Source organism: Haliotis rubra, unplaced genomic scaffold, assembly GCF_003918875.1.
Source record: "Haliotis rubra isolate DU_JTF1 unplaced genomic scaffold, ASM391887v1 Scf730, whole genome shotgun sequence".
Taxonomy (NCBI): Eukaryota; Metazoa; Mollusca; class Gastropoda; order Lepetellida; family Haliotidae; genus Haliotis; species Haliotis rubra.
In genome coordinates, this window is record NW_025767447.1 from 78128 (window position 1) to 106082 (window position 27955).

Here is a 27955-nt window from a genome sequence, read left to right on the forward strand (position 1 = left end):
TCCGTATATAGAGGAGGCTTTCATTTACATATTTATCACACACTAACTGTTTCAATTAACAGATTAAAAAGGAGTCCAAATCAAGTCTGGAATGATTAGGCAAGTTTAGGTCGCCTCTGGCTGCCTCAGTGGATTTTCTTACAGAAACAAAACGTGCATTCAAAAATTCTCTGACCTTGAGTTGAGTTTTCCGGCACACTAATAGTGTAATAGTTCTCTTCAAATATTGGAGCATTGTCGTTCATATCCTGAAAAAAAAAGAAATGATTTCCTCAGATTCTTTGTGAGAATAGTAAACATTATAATGTACAGATCTTTCCTGTCACATGCTATGGTATGACGTGTGGTGAGTCTACATTCTTTCCATACTCTGAATTCTAAGTAATCAAAAAATTAATTTGGCAACTAAAGAATTACAAGATTTGACTTGTAGTTACCTCCACTGTGATATCAACTCGAACTGTGCTGGTCTGTTGTGGCTCCCCAAGGTCATAGGCCATGACCTGCATGGCGACCTTGCCCTTCAACATGGGGTCAAGTTTTTCATAGTCCAGAGGATCTTGCACCCAGATTCTGCCTGTGACTTGATCAATGCTGAAGTTACTCTCTAGTCCAGTTGGAACACTATCAATTCTGTACCGAACCTCGCTGTTGTTGGTCAAGGCTTCATCATCATCTAGAGCCTGATCAAGAATAAGTTCTATTTAGAATTCTCTAAACTGCTTGAAATGGTCATTACAATGTAATGATGCATAGAGTCTCATATGCAAAAGCACCCACTCACTGTAGAGTAAACTCTTTAAATAATGAGTTTTAAATAATTCTCTCAATGATGTTAGGGAATTTGAAGATGATGAAATTTTATTCCATATTAACACATCATAAAATTATTGACACTCAAAAAAGATCAATAATACCCAATATTTATTTCAACCAAAGTCATAATATTAGTTTAATTCTGCGCATCTACCAGAATCTCCGCTCACCTCCACAATCAATGGCCTGAGGAAGTCTGCATCACGCTCTCTCACAGTGGCTTCATATGCTTGCCGTCTGAACATCGGAGCATTGTCGTTGACGTCCTCAATGACGACCTTCACCTCCACTGGTGTCCTCAGGCCACCACCATCTTTGGCCTCTGCTGTCAGGTAATATTCATCGGTTGTCTCACGGTCAAGGTCACCCGATACATAGATGACCCCTGATTCAAGGCCAATACGAAACCTGGAAATGAAGTTAGATAAGTTGTATATATCACATTCATTACAAAGGCTCTTGTCAGTTTCGCTCAGTGACCTGAAGTGATACAATTTGTTGCATAGAGCTGTGTCCCATAGGTATTTCAGAAAACTAATCTGGGAATCCCAGATTCATCCTGATATTGTTTATAAATGTACCTACAAGATAACACACCATGATATCAATGGAATGTCTCAAGTGGCTTTACACTCACATTGTGTAAACAGCTGAAACTTGTGAAGCATCTTTAAATAATGCTTGTGTAGCGGCCATAAAATTTCTGAGTCCCGTGCTTAGATTCGAACCACGGACCTTCTGATCCAAAGTCGGACGCTTGTCCACATGACCAAAGGGGTTAAACCTCTTTGGTCATGTGGACAAGGCATCCGACTTCGGCATAGAAGGTTCGTGGTTCGAATCCCAGCACGGGACTCAGAAATTTTACGGCCGCTACACTTGCATTATACAAAGATGAAAAGTAGCAAATCAGTACTTAACTATTAGAAATCTCTGCTAAAAGCACAGTTCATTGTCCAATCTCGACTATATAATAACACTGTGTTCAATACTGAGGCATTAAGTTATATAACAGTGTGTCAGCTTGTGTCTGTACTGACGTCCATAAACATGGTATAAGGTTTCCACTTTGGTGAGAAGATTAATAACCAAATACTTTCTTTAGCCCAGCAGTTTACAGCCAACAGCCAGTGGAACCAAGTATGGCAGATACTAACTCTACACTGATAAATTGTACATACCAATCAAACCATAATCGATAATTTGAACGTTAGACTCATTAATGGCATTAAGAAGTTGGATATAACAATGACAAGGAATATTATGAACAATGACTTCTACATTATGCATACCAAGTTTCCATTGCTACATGTTGCCTTTTGACCAAGTGAAATGTGATGCAATATCAATTCAGCAAAAGGGCAAGGAGTAGCACTGAAACCTATGTTCTTATCCACAATATTTCTTGTCATAGCTGAACAGATATCACTTATAATTGAATGATATAATATATGTTTCTCACTTATTGTTTCCCCCTCTGATTGTGTATCTCACGGTGCCAAAGATGCCTGAATCCTCATCAGTAGCCTGCAAAACACACATACAAACAACATTGTCATCAGTCTCTGGCTATTGACAGAACATTTGTCAATACACTGAAAAATGCATAACTTCAAAATGTAGTACTAATGTATATTTTTCAAGTCCATATCAACATTTTCACGTGTCCTCAAGCATTCATGACAAGTATGACATGCAATTTCCCATAAATGTGTTGAATTGTGCAAGAGAAATAGTAACATGAAACTGATTACTCAGCATGTTTCTGTCAAAGATATGAAATCACTTTTCACTTTGAACAAAATATCCCATCTCTGATAGTGTAAGAAAAAAATATGCTTAATTAGTCATTCAAGTGGAGCTGATCCCAAAAATGGTATAAAATCAGAATGATCTCTTTCTAGTTCTCTCAGTCACTTACAAGTACATGTAAACAGCATATAAAAGGTAACATCCTGCCAGGTACCAGCCTCATGTTATACTGACCTATATCATTCACATCAACTATAAAAGACCTCCCAGACTTACATTGATAAGAGCAACACTTGTTTCAATGGTGGTATTCTCTTTCAGCCTCACAAGATAGGTGTCGTTGGCAAACACTGGAGCATTGTCATTCATATCCTCAATGTTGACAGTCACAGTTGCTGTGCTGGATCGCATGTCTTGTGTATCCAACTCCCTAGCAACCACCTGTGGAATAAACACCGTATCACATATGTAGATGTCAATTGTTCTACACTGTAGCTAGCACAAGGATTTCTGTAGTGGGACAGCTTCAGCTGAAAGTGTCCAGTTGAGAAGATCAACAATGCAATCACTATGATATGATGCCAGTCAGTCAGCAAGTAGAAAACACTGCAACTCACCACATCCATAACAGATAACTCTTATTGCAACTATACATACTGAAATCATAATGTAGAAATAGTCCACCAAACTAACAATCTGAGGCTCTCAAGGTGATAAAGTGTAAACACTACAAGTTAAGATGTTAGCTCATGAAAACATAGGGGCAGTGGGGTGGCCTACTGGTTAAAGTGTTCACCCATCACACCAAAGATCCAGGTTTGATTCCCCACATACGTACAATGTGTGAAGCCCATTTCTGGTGTCCCCTGCTGTGATATTGCTGGAATATTGCTAAAAGCAACCTAAATTTAAACTCACTCATGAAAACATGTTCTTAACAGTTACATGAAGATGTCATTCAGCCAGCAATAGTTAGGTAAAACTAAAATAAATTGCAAGTGATTTTGTGGCTTTTAATTGGCAGACATTAACTTTCTTGTTTATGTTTTCATTAACAGAAAAATCAATTAAAACACACCACAGTTTGATTGACTGCCAGTTGGGTGGACAGGTCATGTGTTTATGAATGATGTCACAGACGTTGTGTTTCTGTTGTCTTTAGGTTTAATGTCTCTATGGTTATGCAAGCGGTCTGTGAAGTTATTTCTGACCCACTTATAACAATTGAGTTCATTAACTCGAGGCACAGAAACAGACAAATGTTCTTAAGGTTCTAAACATATAAAGCATATATCTGGTTATGCAGCACTGACGCTAGTTATTGACAAGCCATCAGGTGATCAATACTTTCCTTTGATGTCTACAGTTAAGTAACACCATCATCAATACCACGTGTTGTCACATATAGATCCGTCATCTATTATCACCACACATACACAGGGACAAACAATTATGTACCACGCAAACATGACCTTCAGGTCACATGACCATCCTTCTTAATGACAAGAGAGCTAGTAAATGGAAAACATAAGTCACATATCAGTTATTCCTGTTTAATCATTAATCAGCAGCTATTATTGATCTACTAGCACACCATCATGTCCCCAGCCTGCAAGTAACTCAGTTTCTTGTATTTATCAACCTTTCTCAATCTTACTGGAGCCATAACTAGACCATGAGAAACATGTTGATTTACACCAGTGAGGTGGGGATGGTTTAATACAGCCTTATTGTAGTCATACCACATGGGGCCTGATGTACAAGTGTTTCACCCACTGTGCTACCTCATGACCTCCTTATCCAAGTCAAGTCAGGCATGATTAGCCTGTGAGTAAAATAACATGGTCAATACATAAACCTTGAGGACTGCCTCCATGGTGGACATGTCTGCCTGGAGAGCTGACAGTCGGTGGCTCAAACCCCTGACCGTATCATACCAGAAGATGGAGCTTGACATTAAGGGGATAAAAACAAGGATCTGTAGGCTTGAATCTCAGTGGGCAAGCACTATAGAACTAGCATAAGTCTGGACTAGTACAAACAGGCCCATAAATATGCACACAAGCATGGACACAAGCACCCTATATAATTACAACAACATTGAGAAAGACAATAAAACCCAATTTGACCTCACTTTGCTAAATCCTACGTTACATCAGCAAAAGCAATAAATTCCAACTGATAGAGCTAAATGGTGAGGCATGAAGGTCATCTGTGCCCTTCCACAAACTATGTCCAGAGTAGTATGTTAAGGTATGAGAGATAGGGGTACATGTGGGCTCTGCCCCTACCTGAAACACCAGCTGGTGGTTCTTCTCATAGTCCAGTTCCTGGGAGTTGTTCACCTTGATGAGGACAGTGGACTCCGAATACACCTCAAAGGGCAATGGCATGAAGTCCTGGTATGGCTGCCCATCCTTCTGTATGTACAGGGCAAAGTGGCTGTTGGTTCCCTGCAACAAAAGAGAGATATTTTCCATGAATATTCCAGCTATATGGTGGTGGTCTGTAAATAATCAAGTCTGGACAAGACAATCTAGTGATCAACATCATTAGCATTGTACTACGCAATTGGGATATGATGACACATGTCAACCAAGTCAGCGAACCTGACCACCCGATCCCATTAGTCACCTCTTACGACAAGCATGGGTTACTGAAGACCACTTCTAAACCCGGATCTTCACGGGTCTTAAAATTTTAGAATAAAGATAAAAGAAGGAATGTCTTTAAGAACTATGCAGTACAAATACTACTTTGGTACTTTCTAAGCATTTCATGGAAATACTGGTTCGATTCCCTCACATGGGCACAATGTGTGAAGCTCATTTCTGGTGTCCCCCGCTGTGTTATTTCTGGAATATTGCTAAAAGCGGCATAAAACTATACTCAGTCAGTCAGTTCATGCAAATACAATGAAAAGAGTGGAACAAGGATGAAGGACATGTGATGTATATGGTATAAGAGCACACACTGTGCTGCTAGACTATAGACACTTAATATTATGAATACTCCAATAATTATGACCAACATTAGACTTACAAAGTTAAGTCTAGGTCATGATGGTATGTCTGCTGAATCCCTTTTGAAAATGTTCACCCATTCCAATAAGTGTTTAATTTCAAGAGTGAGTGAGTGAGTTTAGTTTCACACCGCTTTCAGCAATATTCCAGCAACATCACGGCAGGGGACACAAGAAATTTGCTTCACACTTTATACCCATGTGGGTAATCGAACCCGAGTCTTCGGTGTGATGAGCGAACGCTTTAACCATTAGGTTACCCCACCATCCTGTTTAATCCAAGAAAACACTGACATCAATATCACTGAGGTTTACTACACTGAAGTTGTAACTGGCCAGAAGTCATGTGCAGAGTGAGAATTCCATCTTGACATGTCAGGATGTGTTGCTTCAAGTCTTCCAACCTTTACACTTAGAGCTCAATAGCCATCTTAAACACTGATCACTCAGGTATCAGATTACTTAAAAGATACTTTTAAAATGAACCAAAATTGAACATGGGTTAAGTCAAACTTGTGTTCACCATTGTTCATGTTGTGTGTGTTAACCATTGTGCTATTTTCAATACTGGGTTCTACCAACACACCTCATCTGCATCGGAGACTCTCATGACTTCCTGCTGAAATGTGATGGGTACGTTCTGCATGTTCTCCAAGATACTGGCATTATAGGAGGGCTGGCTGAACACTGGGTCATTGTCATTGACGTCCCGCACAGTGATGGTGACAAGGGTCGTCTCCGTCGTCTGGTTGGTGTTCACCTGTCCTGGTGGAATCACCTCTGCTGCCTGTTGTAGAATTGTTTACACATTAAAAGCCCAAATCAACCTTAGTTCTTACAAAGGAATCTCTTTAGGACAAATCTGCAGTAGATGATTTATAATATTAACTGTGGCCAAACAAATAGATTACTATTCATCAATGATATTTATTCTACTGTAAACCTTTAATTTGCATCAGCAGTAATGACCTTAAGACATGATAACTAATGTGACTGTTCATGTTGATGGTTAATGAAACCACACACCCAATAACTGGTGCAATATGTAGCTTCATTACAGATAATTCGGAAAATGAAGCCTTTCCAAAAATATGTGACTGCTTACCTCCACATAGAAGGCATACACCCCTCCTCTGTTCCTCACATTCTGAGAGTCCCGGTCCAAAGGGTGTTTTACGGTGATCCATCCAGAGTGGGGATCCAGGTCAAAGTTCTGGAAGTCACCTGCAGAAAAGACAAGAGTCAGTTTCTGAGGTAAGCCATGGATGGCCACAGAGATCCCTCTTCAGGTGAATGAATGCATGCTCACATGATGAAGAGGAAAGAGCTAGCCGAAAAATGTTGTGAAAACAATAGAGCAAAAAACACAGAAGTTACAATTCTCCAGGAAGTACACCATTTTGAAGCAGAAATGCTGTCATCTAGGAGTGTACTTCCTCAGTGGGTGACTTTAATGACTCATACTTAATTATGTGCCTACTCTGTAAACACAAAAGAGCTACTCACCACTGACAAATCTGTATGTGAGGTTGTTAGGAATTCCCCTGTCTCCATCTAAACCAGATACTTGCAGTATAGCTGTGCCCTGGATTCAGAGACAAGTACAGGAGCATATAGTCACAGCAAACATGATGAACACATTTGTGCATCATATCAGGTTCAGAATCCAGATCAATGAAAAGACAGTAAAATCCCTACATTTAGGCTCCATGTTTGGGTCTAACATTTACATCCTATCAGTGATGTTTTTTCTGTGCTAATGACACAACTGAAGGATGACTCTTCTAGCACAATCATCACAGTAAAAGTGCCGTGTTAATAACTACAGTTTCCAACAGTACAGTTGCAATGATCAAATCAGAAAACCATTGCCCCAGTTAACCAATCATAGCCACAGAGAAATGTTACTGTGTATGTAGGTATATTCAATATTCATGTACGGCAATGTTTCCTCACATGCTCCCCTTTTCAAGAACACCTGGTGTCATCACTGATTTTCAGTGACCCATCCACAAATAATTTCCCCAGATATTTTGCCTCTTACACAAAAATGGAATCTGTTGATGAGCAAGACTTGTTATTGTCCAATGTTGACATTCTACATCTGTTATATTGATCCTTGTAGTTCAGGTACTAACAAGATGAAGAAAATGACATGCTAATTCCTTGTTTGAGTGGCATTTTTAGAAGTTGAGAGACAATATGGAACTCACCACTCACAAAATAAAGAAGTTGTTATCCATAAAAACATATTGTATGCTAATTCCTTCCTGTAACGTTTGTTGAAAGACACTCACCACTGTGACATTTTCATCCACCTGACTGTCCTCCCCGCTATATGGCAGATTGATGAAGTATGGTGGTGTGTCTTGAACATCCAGGACAGTCACCACAAAATCTGCTGGCTCTCCTTCCAAACCCCAGCCATCCTGCACAACACATGATACACTCTAGCATTCATGATATACTTGGGTGTTCATCATGTGCTTTATGTTTATGCCATATTTGAGTGTTCAGTATATATTTTAGTGTTATTCATATACATTAATGTTCATGTACAAACTGGGTCAAGTAAAGAAAATTTGTACCCTAACAACAACTCAACAAACATCTGACATGATAAATAAATATTCACACTTAGGAATAATAGAATAGTATCTTCTCATTCAATTTGCAGATGCTCATTTACATTTACAATCTTTTGACACTAATTTTGTCTATGATACCCGAAAATATACCACAGTTTAGTATTTTTAGTGATGAATACAAATTATTGCATTGAATCCTCTCTTCTACTTACAACTGCTTTGATTTTGAACTGGTAGAAATTATGCTTCTCATAATCCAGTGGCCTTGTGATTTTGATGACCCCAGAGTACTGGTCAATCTGGAAGGTGGTACGGTAGTCCTCATCTGCAGCCTGGGCGTCAGTCTACATTGACAGGAGGGGGATAGAGTCACAACAAGTACTCCTCAATTAATTATACACATATGTAATAATGAACATGAAATGATACAAACTGAAATAGGTAAATTAGAAGTGCATTATTTATTCTGGGCTTCGTCTCTGTAAATAACGTGTCTTACCTCCATGGAATACTGTATGGTTCCTCCTCTGCCATTGTCAGGGTCAGTGGCGCTAACCCCAGTGAAAACTACTGATCCTGCAGCCTCACTCTGGAACACAGACAGACATGTACAGTTTGTTTGTTTAGTGCCGCAGTCAGCAATATGCCAGCTATATGGCAGCAGTCTGTAAATAATCGAGTCTGGACCAGACAATCCAGTGATCAACATCGTGAGCATCGATCTACACAGTTGGGATATGATTGCATGTGTCAGCGAGCCTGACCACCCGATCCCGTTAATGACAAGCACGGATTGCTGAAGACCAATTCTAACCTGGATCTTCATGGGTCAGTTATGTACACTGAGACATGTACAAACTGTAGGATTGTGGGATAGTACTTGCTTGTCATGTCGTTATTCCAGGTTTCAATTGATGAAGCCTATTTTGGTGTTCTTGGATGTTGCTTAAGTAACATAATACCCCCATGGCAATGACTTGTTAAACTGTAGTTCCCCTCACCTCATTTATTGTAGCTTTGTATGGCATATCTTTAAACTGAGGCCTGACATCATTCACGTCCCTGATGAATAACGTTAATCGGGCCGGCACCTACAACAAAATCATCTGAAGTAATGGATACATAACAATAAGGTGCATATTTAAAATGTGCAAAAATCCACACCCCACATCATGTTCAGTATGCTAGATCATTAGCCTGGTCCATCCATCAGTGTGCACTTGATTGTAATATCCATGATCAGTCACATTTCCCGATCATCCGACCAATTCAAAACACAGGCATATTTTGAACAAAGTCGCCTGCTCAAGTGGACACGTATGCGCTGAATGTGTTTTGCCTGCCCGAGGAGACACCCAATGTGGTGAAAGTGTTTCAGCCTGTGTTAGACCCAAACACCTACAAACACAATCAAGCCTCCAAAATTTGGTCTGATCTGCACCTGCAACATACTTAACTAAATCTAACTGATGACTTTTACACAACAGACTGGTGAATAATTACTTCATTCCAAACAGAAAAGGAAACAAACATGTCACTATTTTCACATGTACAAGAAGCATCTCCAGTTGAAGTTAATCTTCTCTGTCATCTCATGAGAAGATTTTGAAGTACTAATTCAAAAAATAAATGTTTAATTATGAAAAAAGGTTTTACCTCACTTGTAGAATCATCTATTGAGAAAAATAGTTTTCTTTCACTAGGTTCCTGAAAACAAATAAAACAGATTTTACTTTGAACACACTTACACAAAACACAAACATAATTTACTAAATTCAATCATCCTGAATCTCTACAACCCTAACTTTCTGTACCTCTGTCTATATTGAAAGTATATATACTCATGGAAACGAAATAAGGGAACACATGAAAGTACAAGTGTTTCTTTATTTATTTCCAGAATTTCACCCACAGTTCAATACATAACTTGTGAAGAAACCTGGAATAGAATAAAAGAACATTTGTACTTTCATGTGTTCCCAAATTCATTTTCATGAGTATATTTTGGGCTTGAGGTTTGACATAATCAAAGAATTGCTTTCCATTATACATTCTTGAGCACAATAACTCACATAATCCCTTGAACCTGAACTGTATAATTCCTGTGGCACATTAAACAAAGATCTTATGCGAATGTTGATCAAATTCCAATGCCAATCACATAACTTGAATATACAAAAAACAACGTTTGTCCATTGTATGTCCATTTTATAACCGATGCAGATCCCAATGTATTCCAGCCTATTTCTACAGCCCACCTTCAATTGTCAAATTCCGAGCCTTTATGAAGATACACAGTGTCACTGTTCTTAAAGGAATATGTATATTCCTGAAGCAAAACCTACGTTAAAATAATTGTATTATGAATTATATTTCAACTCTACACACCATGACAATGTTGTATTACCTGTTGTACTCTTGGCCACATGGCCTTCAATTCTGAATAAAGTGATCAAAGTACAATAACTCACATAATCCCTATCTAGTGCAGCTTTAAGGAGAATGTCAACTATCCAAGTGTTGGGATCTAGTTTCCGCGGAGCGTTTAGGGACACCAACGACTTGGTTTCCTCTGTTGAAGTTTTGAACTTCAGATCTTCTGGCCCATCAGAATCTACCGCTGTGAGGTTGCCAAGGACGGTATCTACAACACCATTATGATCACCATCAAATATCAGATCACAATAACTTTACATAAATAAAATATTCTTAACTGAAAAGCATATAATATTTAAACACCAATGTCTGGATGGTTGTAAAGCATCCAGTTGAAATTATTCATCTTGCTTAATCTGTGAGTACATATTCCCAAAGTACAGAGGAACCATGATGGACACACAGGATGCTTACACCTACACTAAACATGAACAGTCTTGTCTTCTTTCACCAATTACTCCCTGGACACCACAGCCCAGTCTCACTTTAACAATACATCTCAATATCTAGAAACTGTCTTACCTACATATCAGTTGCATCAACTCTCTTACCTATTGGAGTGTCTTCAGCCCATATCATAACACCCCCAAAATTTCTTAGCTGAGGAGGGTCATTTGAGACAACTGAAACAGAATAATATAATTTGTTACTGACATGTAATCTCACCATTCACATTTGCCAGTTCACCAACATCAGCATCAACAAAAGAACACTGGATATAAACCTTGTGAAAGTAGAAATCCTTGAGGTTTGTATGGAAAGAAAACTGTATGGAGAAATTTAAAAAAGACAGAGGGGAATAACATGTCTTATGGGTTTCTTTTTGACTTTTGACTTTGACTGACTATTTTTAATCAATTCATTTATTTCCACATGGAGAAAACTAAGATAATATCTGACTCAAAATAAGTTGCTTTTTCCCCATTGTTCACAGTCAAATTCTCACTTTACACAGCCACAGGCAAATTACCAGTGTAGACACATAAATGCATGACTGTGTAATGTACACGAAACACTCTGAAGCGATCTATTTCACAAGGTCTAGCAGTGTGGTGTGGTTCATAACCATAGAGACATGGTACTACAGACTGCTTGTAAGTCATAAAATCATCAAAAACTAGGATGTTAATTCATGATACAAACCCTTTATGTTACATTAAATAATAGAATATACAACTGACAACTATTACAAAAGAATAGTTACAGCTTGGCCTAAATTTATGAAAATCCATTTACCAACAAGCATGAGAGCTCACACACACTTGTGAAGTATCTGGGAATCCAGGTTCCTCCAGACAAGATGTTTTTAATAACACACATGAACAGTGTTTCTTGTATGTTGACATTTCCTGAACAACATTGATACCATGTTAAGCGTCTATATTTGATGTGAATTCTGATAACTCAACAACTGTCACTGAAACAAATTTAACTGAAATGGCTTAGTTTATACTTTATACTGATAGTACAGTGACGCTATAATCTTTTGGGGTATAACTTTATTTAGAATACCTGTCTTGTCATATTGTAGAAATGACATCCCATTTGCTTTTCAGTAATGTGTGTCTAATGGATCTGAAACCTCCATGTTTCTTCACTTAACATACTCACATGTATAATAATCACAAGGAACATCACTACAACTGTATTTCACACTTTAATCAACCATCATGTTTTGTGACATAACTTGGTATTCAACCTGAAAATACTCATTTTTCATTCAGTGTGTATTCTCAGTGATCTAAATCTGTCGGGCAGATGGAAAGTAGTTCTGACATCTGTTATTATTTCACTTGAAAGTAGTAACATTCACTCAAGTGATTATATATTCAGATGTATCCAGTGTTTCATCACTGTACAAACACAGTGTATATCACTATCTAGGGGCAATCTATCACATACATACATGCAGATACACGTTCAACTTAAAAATATCTTTAGGATCAGGTGGGCAAACTGTTACATATCTATCAAAATAGAAAACTAATTAACATAAACACAATATCATAGCAAAATTATTTTGTTGAAACATAGAACAGTTAAATATTTTTGATAATATATAATATAAATATAATATGATTTATTCTCAATGAAACACAAAGCCAGAAAAAATAAGCAAGATTTGGTTCTCATGAACTATCATCTACCTATGACAGGACTGGTAATCTAGTTGGGAAATCTATGTTATGTATAACACGTATATGTGTAACCATGGCAACCTTACCTTGATTGACAGCTAGTGAGGACAAGACATGATGTGATGAGTTAGTGATGAATCGTGAGTATAGACACACACACAAAACACAGTAGGTTACTAGTAGGACCTTTACTGTGCACTGAACTGAACCAATCAAAAATATTTCAAAATCACAAAAATAAATTTCATTGAAACCAAAGATACTATGCAAAGAATATAAAAAAATTGATGATTTCTTAAATATATCTTAGTCAAGTTTGATTCAAATTTGTTCGTGAAATATGGGGGCGGTGGGGTAGCCTGGTGGTTAAAGTGTTCGCTCATCACGCCGAACACCCAGGTACAATGTGTGAAGCCCATTTCTGGTGTCCCCTGCCGTGATATTGCTGGATTGTTGCTAAAAGCGGTGTAAAACTATACTCACTCACTCTTGAAATAGGAAACATTTTCAGTTATTATATTTCTATGATCTGGTTTAGCAATAAGAAACACATAAGTTATGATGCCACAAATAGATTTCATACAATTTCATGTAAGCATGTCAACTAAACCGTAAATATCCACATAGTTATATAACATATTATTCTATTATCTAATCTATTACATAGATAAAGCAGTTGAAGTTTACTGTCCCATCCAAATACATATCAGCACTGTTGTGCATTACCATGAATGAAACATTACTGGCCTACCACAAGGAAAGGTACATTACTGTATTGTGACATCATAATGACAGTTGACTTCAACTAACTACTGTAAAAATTACCATGCTTGTGGACAGTATAAAATATGTTCTTTTCTGTTATTTAACTCATAATGTAATAAAACCACTATTTCAAAACATTGAAACATAGGTGTGTACTTTTGATCAGTCATAAAGCTGCATATACCAACCACAGAGTTATTATATTACGTCTGAAAATGTGATGGTGCAGAAAAATATCCAACTGTTTGATGCCTTGTACAATGTATGTCTGAAGCTGGTGACTTGTAATTGTGTGTTCACAAGACAGTGTAGTTTTAAATAATTTAGAAGTTACAATGTCATTTTTCACCAAAAATGTCTCTTGTGATTGGTATCAAGTAAACAAGAATTTACTGTATTTAAAACATTGTTGGTATATTTGAACTATTCATCTTAACATAAAACTCCAATATTAATTTTCAAACTGTTTCCACAGAAGCATGATGCTTACTCTGCAATCCTTTGTGAGGGAACATTTGCATAAATCATAACATATATGTCTGCGATCCCAAGTATTTACCAGTAAACAGTTAGTGCTTGTCATTCCTATTTCCTCCTATAAAGCTGGTTAATATGATGGCAAATATGCAGAGCAATTTTAAGATGTCGAACATTACAAACTCTCCTCACTCTATTTGTTTGTAAGTCTCCAGCTGGGCACCAGATTTACATTTGTTATTCTCTCAAACATCTCAGCATAGCATTTCATTGAGAAACCAGGACAGGAATCCCTTCTGCACTAAGCCAGTTCATGCTGCCATGACAAAAAGTGCTTAGTATTCCATGTTCCAAAAGGGATTTGTAGCATACATTATTACATGAGCAGACGACATGGCAGCCATCTTTGAAATACTGCCACAGTGGATGGAAATGCTTCAAGTGTTCCTAGTCACATGGTTCTCCATGTGAATTTTTAAGTAAACTGTCAAATATTATAACAGCCAATGAATTCTCACACTCAGACTCAAACAGTCTAAAACACATAAATGAATTTTAATGTTCAGAAAATTATATTCAGAATTAATGTCAGACAATGTTTGCAAACCCTATCTATATTCTAAATACTGTTAATATGTGCAAGGATGAAATACTTCAGATACTTAGTTTTAACAGATTTCAGTTGGAATTTACATTCAAATCCTGAGTGGGCTCTGTATCAGTGCAGTGTAAGAACTATCTCTCGTTTCATTTTTTATCAACCAAAAATGATGACAAGAATATTTTTGTTGAAGTAAGTTCACTTAAAGCTGAAATAGCAATGCATCCACAAAACCGGAGAATGTATAGAATTTTAACACAACAGGCGTGTAATCCCTCATATCAACACTGATGTTAGCAAGTAAGAGATTACCTAGAATCCTGCTTATAAAAAACAAACATGACGCATATGATGTTTAGACCACCAATGAAAAGCGTGGGTATCTTCCTCCTTCGACACTGATGGATATATACCCTTGACAGTTCCTTGTTGTGTATAAGAGAGAAAGGTATGCATGATATAGTGTTCATCATTCCCTTATTTGCTTAAACTGATAGATGAAGCTGTATTTAAAACATAGCATGGATGCTAGTTGCCCCTACTATGTTCATACATGATAGATACATTTAGCATCCACAGAGCTCTAGGCACTGTACACAACTAGCAAACATTCATCTGGAAGAAGTGTGGACAACTCAAAGTTTCAAATCTCCTAATAAAGAATAAAAAATTGTATGGGTCACTGAGTCCATGAGAAAGAAATTGTAACGTCTAAGTCGATTTCCATGAAACGGTTTAGGGCTTAATTTCTACTTTGGCAATGAAATAATGCTCGATATATCTACAATGATATCCATACATACATACATAGGCATATATTTACATTACTAATTAATCATGTATGTTTGCATTTGTAAACCTATACCTACATATGTAAATGTGTGATTCAAATCAAAATGGTATTAAGATATGTAATACATCCAATTTTACCAATCTAATAGGAGGAAGACTTACGCCTCAAGACAAAGAAAATTGATAAAATATAGGAAAAATACCCAAAACCGAGAATGGAAGCTTCTAATTTATTTGCAGCTTACTGTTCCGTATATTCACATATATTAATTCTCAGCTTCATCTCAGTAGCCATGCATACATATATATGTACCTGACTGTTATAAGTATGTTACTACTGTGACTACTGGTTTGACACAGAGAATAGCTTGTATTAGCATTAATATAGATACAAGCAGGCCTAGACTGGACAGGCTAGATTTTATTGACCATCATACATGCCCTTCAGGTCAACTTGTGTACAGGGCACCTGATTGATTCCTAATTACAGTATGAGTAATGAGAAGACTGCATGACCATAGTCCTGATCCCACTTCAGCCCTGGGTCTGGCAACAAGAAGCACCCAGAAATTTGATACCTTCTTTACATTATTAAGCACATTGCCTACACCCTACTCAGAACAACTCTGGCTTGGTTCCCATATATAATATGCATGAGCAGTAAGATCTGCTATTGGTTTAGATGCTGACAAGTACGTATCAGGCTCACCTGTCCTGCAGAATAGGTAAATTGATACAAATAAATCAGAAAGCTTGTTTTGTAAGAGAGATTTCTTCAACCATTATAGGTCATTACCTGTTTAAATGAGGCATAGAATAGCAATGGGTGTCGTGGTTAAACCTGTCTTCTAAATGTGAAAGTTTAATTCATTATGTGGATTACAAAAGAATATGTAATTGTGCAAGATCTTGAACTGAGTATATTTGTATGGCATGAGCATTGGTGTATACTTTTATAGTAATCTGATACATTAGAACCTCTATGTTAACTTATCATTCTATTTAGGAAGATATATATATACAGTTAATTACACAGAGGAAACTCTATTAACTCCAGTCAGATGTACTTGCCACGTGTATATGAATGTGAACTGAAAATCCTTTTGTAGGCATTTGGCGCATGAATTTATCACTGATTATACCTGTGTGCTGCAACTTGTATTAGGTTATGTACTTCTCATAGATGTATCTTCACAATGCACAATTAGTATGTGTACCGGTATCATGCACACATAGCCGTCCAGTTATTTCAGTACATTCATATGTTATACAAAAAGGTAACAAAGCCAGTTTCATAATCAAAGGATATCACAGAGAGCCACAGAATCCATTCATACTACTGACTTTGCCATAAACGTGTTTGTCAAATCCTTCTACCATCAGAACGGGGCTCCGGGTTTGACTTAAAATATGTGTAGCCCCTTCCAGGTATTCCTTATGATATTGCTGGAGTACTTCTACAGTCTGTGAACTTATTTCCAGTATATTCTTCTCCTTATAAGAACATACTTCCATCAATAAGTATTTCTAATGAATGATCTGGTCTTGCCCATAGGCAGACGATCTGGGTTGAAATGAACACTTTCCCTGATATAAAGCTGCCTGCCTACGCATCCATTTTGAGTAACACAATAACTCAAAAACTAAAAACCAAAGTCACGCTGAGTCTATCATTAGTCATATGCTGTGAAATAACGATATATCATGACCTTGAAACAATTATTTTTATTCAGTGTTTGTGAGAGTAAAATGAGTCAGGCTCACACAGAGTGAACAGTAACGCATACACGACACACATGTTAGTGACAGCAAACAGCTGTACTTGTAAACAAGACGTGTGTTCCCTCAGTGATCATACAGATCTCCATGATTGGTGCCAAGTGTTACTCATTATGTCAAAGTCCACGGCTCATTTGGCACGTACATGTTATGCAAATGCTAAGAATATGCTGAAATATCTGCATTAGCAAAAACCAAGTGAATAACTGGTTTCTTAATGACATATTTTCTCAAATGTGAAGAAGATATAATGTGGAAAATACAGGGTGTCTGTGTAATTGGGACTATTTTCTATATTCACATGACCATGCACTACATTTATTATCTATGGCAATCATACATAAAATTGGAATGGCTATGAAAAAATGCTATATATTAACTTCATTATTAAAATATCACTTTCTATACACATCTAAAGCTAGAAAGACTACACCTGCATCTGTAGAGTGTGGGAGGCCAAGTGTGTGAAATATCCCCTCACAAAACAGCTAGACTGTAAATGAACCAGAGCCTAGTAACACATAATGACAAGCAAAGCACTCACCTGTTCCTATTATTGCAGAGATGACTAGAACACAAATAACGTAGAGTCTGCTGGTGTTTCCCTGAGAGATGTGGTGTGCCATGGCTGAATCTCTGGGTCAGATCTTCCTCAATCACCTTCACCTGCTGGCAGAAAACATGTACATAGAAGATACCTATACACTCATTCTATGACAGTCATCAAACTGTTTTAATATTTAGACTGTTTCAAAACAAAAACTCAGATGAGTACCTTAATAGAGGGTAAACACTGAATAAAGACACCTGTACCTTTGATCCAGGTGAATGTATCAGCAAGTCTTACACGCCACATGCTATATGGTGATTTGCCATGTGTAATCTTCCACTGTATGTATCTTTACGTACAAACAACTGATTGAAATATATACAAAGAAACTTCTGCATCAATGCCAATTGGTTCTTAGTACAAATCTAATGGTTTCTATGAGACGTATCTAATCAATACGCAATTAATTGATGCCCCATCAAAACACCATGCATTCTGCTGTTTGTGCAGTCAGTCATGAAGGTTGTACTAGCAACATGAGGAAAATATTAAAAAGGAACCTGTTAAATCTAAGGATTTCCTAATAAAATATGAACAAGCATCTGTGTGTGTCACAGGATGGACTATTTCACAAACACCTGATGTTATCCCTGTACTGTTAATAGTTTGAAATTCTCACTTCCTTTTTGTCAGAGATATGAATAATAACATCCCGGGTGACTGCAACTGTCATGCTACTTTGTTTGTTTATGCGATGAAAATACCAATAACATCCACCATTTTTTTAATCCAATAGAAAAGGTCTTTTCACTTTAATCATAATACCATAATATCAAACATCACTCTCAAGAAGCTGAACACCATCTGCTTCTCTCCTATTACTGTTGTTGAAGCTGCCATGCCATGACAGATTACCCATGCTAGAATAAAACAGTTGGGTGATATTTACATTCTTTTAAGGATATATTTCACACTACATCACTGTCATGTATAACACAGTTCAAACAAAACACATAAACATCAGCACACAAACACAGATCCTGAAACTACATGACTCATCCCTGATATAGCATCTGTCTTGTCTGAGTTCAGTCTGTTATACATGTAGCATGTCATGTGTAGGATGTAGTGTAACATGACACATGAAAACCATGAGTGATTGAAACATTTTCTCAATGCTATTTTAAGTGATGTTACTAAAACTTTACCGTCATTCCACAGAATGCTGCTCAGGAGCAGCCAAGGTCTGCTGCCAACACACCACACTATCATTGAACACAACCATGGATCTATCTTAAAAGGCTCACAGCACATCTGGCTCATAAAAAAATGTCATTAAACAAATATTTACATTTTCCCAATTAAAGCAGTTATAACTAATATGTTGGCTTGTAATTTCACTTACAGTAACAAAATGTTTCACAACTGCATTGAATACCATGCTAAAATACAGTGTTAAGACAAAAAACCGAATCTACAATGTATTATTTCAACTCTGCTGAAGATTCCAAGGACACAAATCACTACTAAACCCAACCAACTAAGAACCTAAATATGTTGCATTTACAAAGGGACATTTACAAAGGGACATTTACAAAGGGACATTGATAAGCATACAGAAGGTTATGAGAGTGTTAAGAAATCAGATACAGCCATCTCTACACATGCTTCAGTGTAACAGCATATGTAAAGTGAGTGAGTGAGTTTAGTTTTACACCACACTCAGCAATTTCCTGCTATAAGGAGGAGGTCTGTAAATAATCGAGTCTGGACCAGACAATCCAGTGATCAACAGCATGAGCACAATTCGATCTACATGATCTACACAATTCGGCATTTGTAAAGGGAAGCATGATGCTGACTGTGTTGGATAACATCTTCCTGAGGGACGAGTGTCCACTTGTCCATATCAAAGCCTAATAGTGGATTATCAACTTTGATGTATAGGCTAATGGATACTCTTGCTTCAGAAGATTCATTTGAGTTGGTATAGGGCTTGTGTATAGGAAAGACAGTTGACAGCAAAAGGCCTTCAATCTTAACACACCCTGTTATGATGGATGAATGTAAAGAGTACTTGACAGAATAAACAAAACTTTCAACAGATCAATGAGAGCTAGATAAGCTAAGCCTTAGTTTCCTATTATGTGTAATCATAACTCTAAAATATCTTTTACGAATATTCTGATGATATTTTTGTCTAGAACAAATGTGCAATTGCATTATACAGGAAATTATTTTATTGCAAAAATGACATTGTCCTGAAAGCTAATCTGATTTACAGGTATCACTTCGATAAGAGTCTGTGTGACAATTATACTTTGGGCCTTCACGTCGTGTACTGATAGGTGGTGATATGACAATTGTCAATAACATGTTGGTGTTATTTCCATATTCATAAGCAATCCAATTGTCCAACTGTTTCAAAAACACCTAGTGTAATGATAACATGGATAAATGTGATTAATGTCCCGTGACACTTTATACATCCATCCACAGATATTATCCTTAACGCCTAAAATGTCAATGTAGAAGTACGAAACACTTGTCATCAGATTGTGTCAGTCATGTCTAACAGTCAATATGACCCAGCTCCATGACAGGTGTTGCTGTGGGTACAGGGTACACGATACATAATTGATGGTATAGCACACCTGTAACATCTGGCGGACACCAGACGGAAGTCACTAGTCGTTGTGTGACGAACTCGACAATTAAAACCCCAGTGTGGGTTAGAAGAATGAACTAAAACAGACAAAACCATTTCCATAATCCTACAAAATCTCAGCAAAAAGCAGGGTCCATTGTACAATTCCAATGACATCACAAGCATGTGTTTATGAATCACTATCATACAGAGATGAGACAAGGTGTTAGCTAGGTTACAGTGTCCTGTCCCGCCTCACCCACTACAATCATATACAAGACAGATACCTTGTGACAATTGCCACGTTCAGTGTCTTGCCCCACCTCACCCACTACAATCATATACAAGACAGATACCTTGTGACAATTGTCACGCTCAGTGTCTTGCCCCACCTCATCCACTACAATCATATACAAGACAGATACCTTGTGACAATTGTCACGCTCAGTGTCTTGTCCCATCTCTCCCACTACAATCATATACAAGAGACAGATACCTTGTGACAATTGTCATGCTCAGTGTCTTGCACCACCTCACCCACTACAATCATATACAAGACAGATACCTTGTGACAATTGTCACGCTCAGTGTCTTGCCCCACCTCACCCACTACAATCATATACAAGACAGATACCTTGTGACAATTGTCACGCTCAGTGTCTTGTCCCATCTCTCCCACTACAATCATATACAAGACAGATACCTTGTGACAATTGTCACTCTCAGTGTTTTGCCCCCACCTCACCCACTACAATCATATACAAGACAGATACCTTGTGACAATTGTCACGCTCAGTGTCCTGTCCCACCTCACCCACTACAATCATATACAAGACAGATACCTTGTGACAATTGTCACGCTCAGTGTCTTGTCCCACCTCACCCACTACAATCATATACAAGACAGATACCTTGTGACAATTGCCACGCTCAGTGTCTTGCCCCACCTCACCCACCTCAATCATATACAAGACAGATACCTTGTGACAATTGTCATGCTCAGTGTCTTGTCCCACCTCACCCACTACAATCATATACAAGACAGATACCTTGTGACAATTGTCACGCTCAGTGGCTTGTCCCACCTCACCCACTACAATCATATACAAGACAGATACCTTGTGACAATTGTCACGCTCAGTGTCTTGTCCCACCTCACCCACTACAATCATATACAAGAGACAGATACCTTATGACAATTGTCACGCTCAGTGTCTTGCCCCACCTCACCCACTACAATCATATACAAGAGACAGATACCTTGTGACAATTGTCACGCTCAGTGTCTTGCCCCACCTCACCCACTACAATCATATACAAGACAGATACCTTGTGACAATTGTCACGCTCAGTGTCTTGCCCCACCTAACCCACTACAATCATATACAAGAGACAGATACCTTGTGACAATTGTCACGCTCAGTGTCTTGCCCCACCTCACTCACTACAATCATATACAAGACAGATACCTTGTGACATTTGTCACGCTCAGTGTCTTGCTTCACCTCACCCACTACAATCATATACAAGACAGATACCTTGTGACAATTGTCACGCTCAGTGTCTTGCCCCACCTCACCCACTACAATCATATACAAGACAGATACCTTGTGACAATTGTCACGCTCAGTGTCTTGCCCCACCTCACCCACTACAATCATATACAAGACAGATACCTTGTGACAGTTGTCGCGCTCAGTGTCTTGTCCCACCTCACCCACTACAATCATATACAAGACAGATACCTTGTGACATTTGTCACGCTCAGTGTCTTGCCCCACCTCACCCACTACAATCATATACAAGACAGATACCTTGTGACAGTTGTCGCGCTCAGTGGCTTGTCCCACCTCACCCACTACAATCATATACAAGACAGATACCTTGTGACAATTGCCACGCTCAGTGTCCTGTCCCACTTCACCCACTACAATCATATACAAGACAGATACCTTGTGACAATTGTCACGCTCAGTGTCCTGTCCCACCTCACCCACTACAATCATATACAAGACAGATACCTTGTGACAATTGTCACGCTCAGTGTCTTGTCCCTCCTCAGCCACTACAATCATATACAAGAGACAGATACCTTGTGACAATTGTCACGCTCAGTGTCTTGCCCCACCTAACCCACTACAATCATATACAAGACAGATACCTTGTGACAATTGTCACGCTCAGTGTCTTGCCCCACCTCATCCACTACAATCATATACAAGACAGATACCTTGTGACAATTGTCACGCTCAGTGTCTTGTCCCATCTCTCCCACTACAATCATATACAAGAGACAGATACCTTGTGACAATTGTCACGCTCAGTGGCTTGTCCCACCTCACCCACTACAATCATATACAAGACAGATACCTTGTGACAATTGTCACGCTCAGTGTCTTGCCCCACCTCACCCACTACAATCATATACAAGACAGATACCTTGTGACAATTGTCACGCTCAGTGTGCAAAATAACCACTGGCCTGCTAGCCCGTGGCTAGTAAATATCCAATCGGGCTAGTAGATCTCCAAAGTCACTGGTCCCTTTGGCTAGTGAATTTTCATGGGGTCATTTTGTAAATACATCACTCTCTCTCCGACTTGTTAAGTTATAATACACTTTCAAATCATGCAAGATTATGGCCTGATAAAAATGTTCATAATATCAGCAGATTAATGATGAAACATTCAAATTTCGGGCCAGTGAATTATTTGGTGGGCTAGTAACTTTCAGGCATAGCTAGCCCTGACTGCCTAGCAACATTTGGAAACTATTTCATACACTGGTCACGCTGCTTCATAAGGGTAGATTATTGAGTTGAACACTTACAACATGAAAGCCCAAAAACTTAATTCTAATGAATATGAACAATTGACACCATATCTGTAACTCTTGTCTGAAAGAAATGTCTGATCAAATTTCAAACATCACAATAATAATGCTAAAATAGTGTTCTGGTTTCAAACAAATCGTCCCCAATTATTACAACATAAATAATCATATTTGCATGTATTATTCAGACAAATGATGCATTTCTTTATTCTCCCTTATCCACTAACCTCCTACAGTTCTGCAGCTGATGACTTCAGGAGTGTTGCATATGGATTGTCATGCCGACATTGTTTCTTCAGCTCTCCAGGACACACCTATCAATTATCAATAGCGAGTACTACACGAAGACAGGTTTGTGTTAATCAATGTCATGGTTACCACAGGATTTGGTCAAACCAACTTATTAACAGTCATGCAATGTATGGGTGCCAATTACCAACCTCAAGGTCAACCTGATCTTACTTCATTAGCAGTAGGATTCTTGGATTGATACAACTTTCCTTATTAACTACTCATTATGGATTCCATGGTTCAAGACACATTTCATTTGTGTTCTGCAAAATATTATTAACAGTAAACATGCCACCATACTAAACATACTTACAGATTATAAGCATTCTTGGAGTGTTTTCCTGACACAGAAATTCTGCATTATTGATGCACATAAACATTTTACTCAAAACTATTTATTTTGTATTCATGCTGTATAAGTACCTATTCATAATATCTGTAAATGAATTACTTTCACAATATGTTTAAGTACAATATAAAATGCAGTTGTTTTCATCAATATCCCCATCTGGCTCAAAACATACTTTCCTGACCCATAGTTCTTAAAGACGAAGAAGACCCCCATAACGATTTATCCTATACCTTAAGAATCTGTTATTGCAAGTAGTTGTCCTAAAAGATGACAAGCACGTTTACTAGAGATGCTGTAGTTTCTCATTAAATACTAAAAATACAAATCCTGCCTTAACATATATTTTTACTTAGTAATGTACTGCCATAATCAAATGATCAATATGGCCAAAGAGTTGTAAATGGTGTTCACTGGCTGTAGTCTGTGGGAATAATTAGCCATCCATGACACAATCCCAAATCGATGTAGTTCAGCAGGCCACTCCTATATATACTGAGAAAAGGTTCACACATCACGACTACATTGACTGCACATTAGCAGATCATTGGGGCACTATTTGCACAATCATAAGGGCAAATGACAAAATTTGGTTCATGTATTGTACACTCATAACTGTGAATTTGATCCTAGAATTAAACATCTGTGTGAGTCACCTAGATTAACAGCCCACAGGCCTCCCAGCAACAATACTACCACCACTCTATTATACACTGAATGTATGGTACACTTGAGTCAAGGGAGCACTGTAGGCGGTTTTCTGTGGTAAATTTACTACACAATAGATGCCTGTATTCTTTGATGCATATATTAACATGTATCCTTATTTAATTACCTATTTATACTGTTCCATACCATCAGTAATTGTGAATAGAGACTGAAATATTCTTATATCATCTGAAACTATGCAACTGCTGATAAACATCCTGGAGGACATTTTGTTGATATTACCCATGTTTATTTGTCAACAAGCAGAAGTATATGAGATGAATAGTTTCAGAATGAAGAGGCTAAGCAAGGTTGAAGACCTGACCATATTGATTCCACATTATATGGTAATCATGGTTTCTGTACATATTGCAATTGAAACTTCTTCTACAGCCTGTCTTGGAGGAGTAGAAACATGGATAAAGGAAGCCTTGAAAATAGAATCATTTTGGAAACACATAAAAAACTCCCCCTTCCAAACCTCACAGAGAAACTTACCAGAAGCTAAATCGACTAAACATAGCCTTGTGTCTGGAGGTACATAGATAGTGTAACTGCTATTGAACCACCAAACAAGCCCGCAGCACATACAGATGAGTCAGTCGAGACTATCACATGCATGTGTTCTGAAAGTCAATGCCTGCTCATCAACAGCTGTGTCGGCTGTTGTGTTGTATGAATTTAAGTTTATGACTTGAACCCAAATGCAGCACACATACACATGACAAAGTTACCTGATGTCTTCATAGAACCAACAAATACACAACTACTAATGTCGCTCATTAAAGTTTTCTGTTAGGAATGGCAGCAACAAAATCAATCACATGCTTATGTATTGTGAGATTTCAACTTTTCTCATTCATCAACACAGAGGCCTAGAAATTAGATATACAATTTTCACATTCATCCTCTCATTTTTCCTACGATACCAGGCTGTATAGAATTGTGTTTAGATGTAGAAGTTTACAATATTTTGACACACAATAATAATGTCCATTCATAAGATATGTAGTATGTTGACTAACTGCTGAGTATCATACAGTCTTGTGAAGACCTTTGTAAGAACTGGTGATTGGATGGTCAAGGCATCATATATATAGAGGCTCTTGATGTCAATCACTGGACTGTCTGGTCCAGAGAAGGTTATAGCTGGAATACTGCTGAGCGCAGTGCTAAACAACAAATACACCTTGGTCACATGCCTGTACACCAGCACATCATTATAACAATTATCTGCAGTAGTTTCATAAAACTACAAACTAAATAATGCTCCTTCTGATGTTTATGGCCACTACCACCAGTGATGACTATGGTGATTATGCTGATGTCAAACAAGCCATGACTGAGTGAAAGCTACAAACGTTTTCCATATTCACAGCCATACCCTGCTGAATGAAGCACGGACTGTAGGATTCCCAAATGAGCCGGTGTTAATGAGTAAGTTTATCAGTTAGAGTTCATGAATTAGTGAGTGACTAATTTTTTAATTGGGTGAGGGACCTCCAAACAGATTTTGTATGTTGTACGTATCTAGGGAACTTAGTCCAGATATTGTTCCAGTGAATGCTTTGACTAATTATATAACCTAACTGCTATCCATCTCTGTATTTACTTGTGTCTTTCAACTGGTTGAAGGAGCTTATTCCTATGAGGTTGTGTCTCATAAATGATGTATTCATAAAAGCAACAGAGCTGACATGGAGATATGTTGTATAAAAATAACAGTGAGTGAGTGAGTGAGTTTAGTTTTACGCCACACTCAGCAATATTCCAGCTATATGGCGGCAGTCTGTAAATAATCAAGTCTGGACCAGACAATCCAGTGATCAACAGCATGAGCATCGATCTGCGCCATTTGGAACTGATGACATGTGTCAACCAATCCAGCAAGCCTGACCACCCGATCCTGTTAGTAGCCTCTTACGACAAGCATGGGTTACTGAAGGTTCATTCTAACCTGGACCTTCATGGGTATAAAAATAATATGTTTCATATGTTTATAAAATACCTTATTTACAATGACATGTTTGCATAAGTCAATAAATCAGTTTATAGCACAAGAAGCTAAATGCTGCTTCCCTAAGTACTAAACAGCCATCAGTATTGTATTTGTAAAGCCCTAATCACCTTCACGTGAACAGCCTAGCAGTATGATCTTTTGCAAATGTGTTTACAAAAATATCTATGAATACTTAAATCAATATCTCCCAGCAGACTCTCTCTCAAACATATGACTGGACAAAGATGAAACAAATCCATTCTGATTCCATGAAAAAATCAATTCCTAATATGCAGGTGGTAAAAGCTGATACATGCATTGATCTGTGCCACCCATTGTGCTCCCGGTAGGGATCCAGGCCAAGCTTATCAATGTTTTAAATGGTGATTAGCCAAGTACCAATGATTGTAGATCCCATGTGTTATGAACACAGCAAAAAATGTACAATCAACATGCAAAGAAACTGTTATTGTAGGTTTGTGGTTTGAACAGCACACATCCCATGAATATAAATATTTTACATGACAGTCACATAACATAAATGATGCAATAATAATGGTTTACATAAGTTTAGTTGTCAGGTGGTTTATACAACTTTTCACACAATAAACCATAAAAAACACAGGGCCCAACAAAATGGTGAACTTCAATAAATTGTTCCGTACTTGAACAGGGGTGGTGGGATATTCTAATAAATAAATCTTCACTTGTCTCCAATCACACAAGTTCTATTCCCCACATGGGTACAGTGTGGGAAGCACACTGCCAGTGCTCTGTGCCATGATGTTTCCGCAGTATTGAAAGCAGCATAAAACCAAACGCAATCATGGACATAAACAAACATAACATTGTATCAAAAGAATGATTTCTTAAGAATGTGACATGATAGGATGAATTACACAGACAAATTGTCTGTCACGGTACACGCCTAATATAGTGTATCCCTCCAGCAGTGAGCTAATCATGTAATCACCCTGTACATACCTGCAGGTAATCTGGGTCCTGTGACTGACAGAGTACGTACTTATTACCTGACAACGCTTCCATCAAAAACCTATCTTCAGCATAGAGTCCTTTAACAAACACAAAACCTTGTCTGCTGTCACCTGTGCATGGTTACCGAGGTTAATGAAGCCAAATGACATGTGGCAACAAAACGGCTCAATAAACTGCTATAATGATCACATTCATGCACACGATCACATTACAGCAATGTGGCCTGCCTCAAATGATACCCCACTTGATACAATCCGTCAGCTGCTAAACCAAGCGACATGCAATATACAAGAACTGTTGCTTGATACTACTGAACACCCTAGAACTCTGGACATCTTGAACGGATGACACTGCAGCAAACACTTCTGCAACAGTCAGCTTTCTACATGAAAACATAACACATACTTCCATGACAGT

General features: G+C 38.0%; 1 protein-coding gene across 3 annotated transcripts in view; it reads right to left on the reverse strand.

Annotated features, from left to right (window-relative positions):
* Positions 1-27955, reverse strand: part of LOC124259633 (cadherin-23-like) — an 80162-nt gene that overhangs the window by 9512 nt on the left and 42695 nt on the right. For 2 of the 3 annotated variants that reach the window (XM_046693802.1, XM_046693801.1), the window contains exons 3-19: positions 17711-17835; positions 11166-11237; positions 10650-10822; positions 9835-9885; positions 9180-9269; positions 8678-8767; positions 8391-8522; positions 7888-8019; positions 7097-7175; positions 6696-6814; positions 6177-6377; positions 4860-5021; positions 2845-3009; positions 2279-2343; positions 987-1224; positions 438-683; positions 176-248 (exon numbers count right to left, since the gene is read on the reverse strand). In XM_046693802.1, coding sequence (XP_046549758.1) covers positions 176-248; positions 438-683; positions 987-1224; positions 2279-2343; positions 2845-3009; positions 4860-5021; positions 6177-6377; positions 6696-6814; positions 7097-7175; positions 7888-8019; positions 8391-8522; positions 8678-8767; positions 9180-9269; positions 9835-9885; positions 10650-10822; positions 11166-11237; positions 17711-17792 — 2170 coding nt within the window. In that variant the 5' untranslated portion in view covers positions 17793-17835. The remainder of the gene's footprint in view (positions 1-175; positions 249-437; positions 684-986; positions 1225-2278; positions 2344-2844; positions 3010-4859; positions 5022-6176; positions 6378-6695; positions 6815-7096; positions 7176-7887; positions 8020-8390; positions 8523-8677; positions 8768-9179; positions 9270-9834; positions 9886-10649; positions 10823-11165; positions 11238-17710; positions 17836-27955) is intronic. The other variant, XM_046693804.1, reaches the window with a different exon arrangement.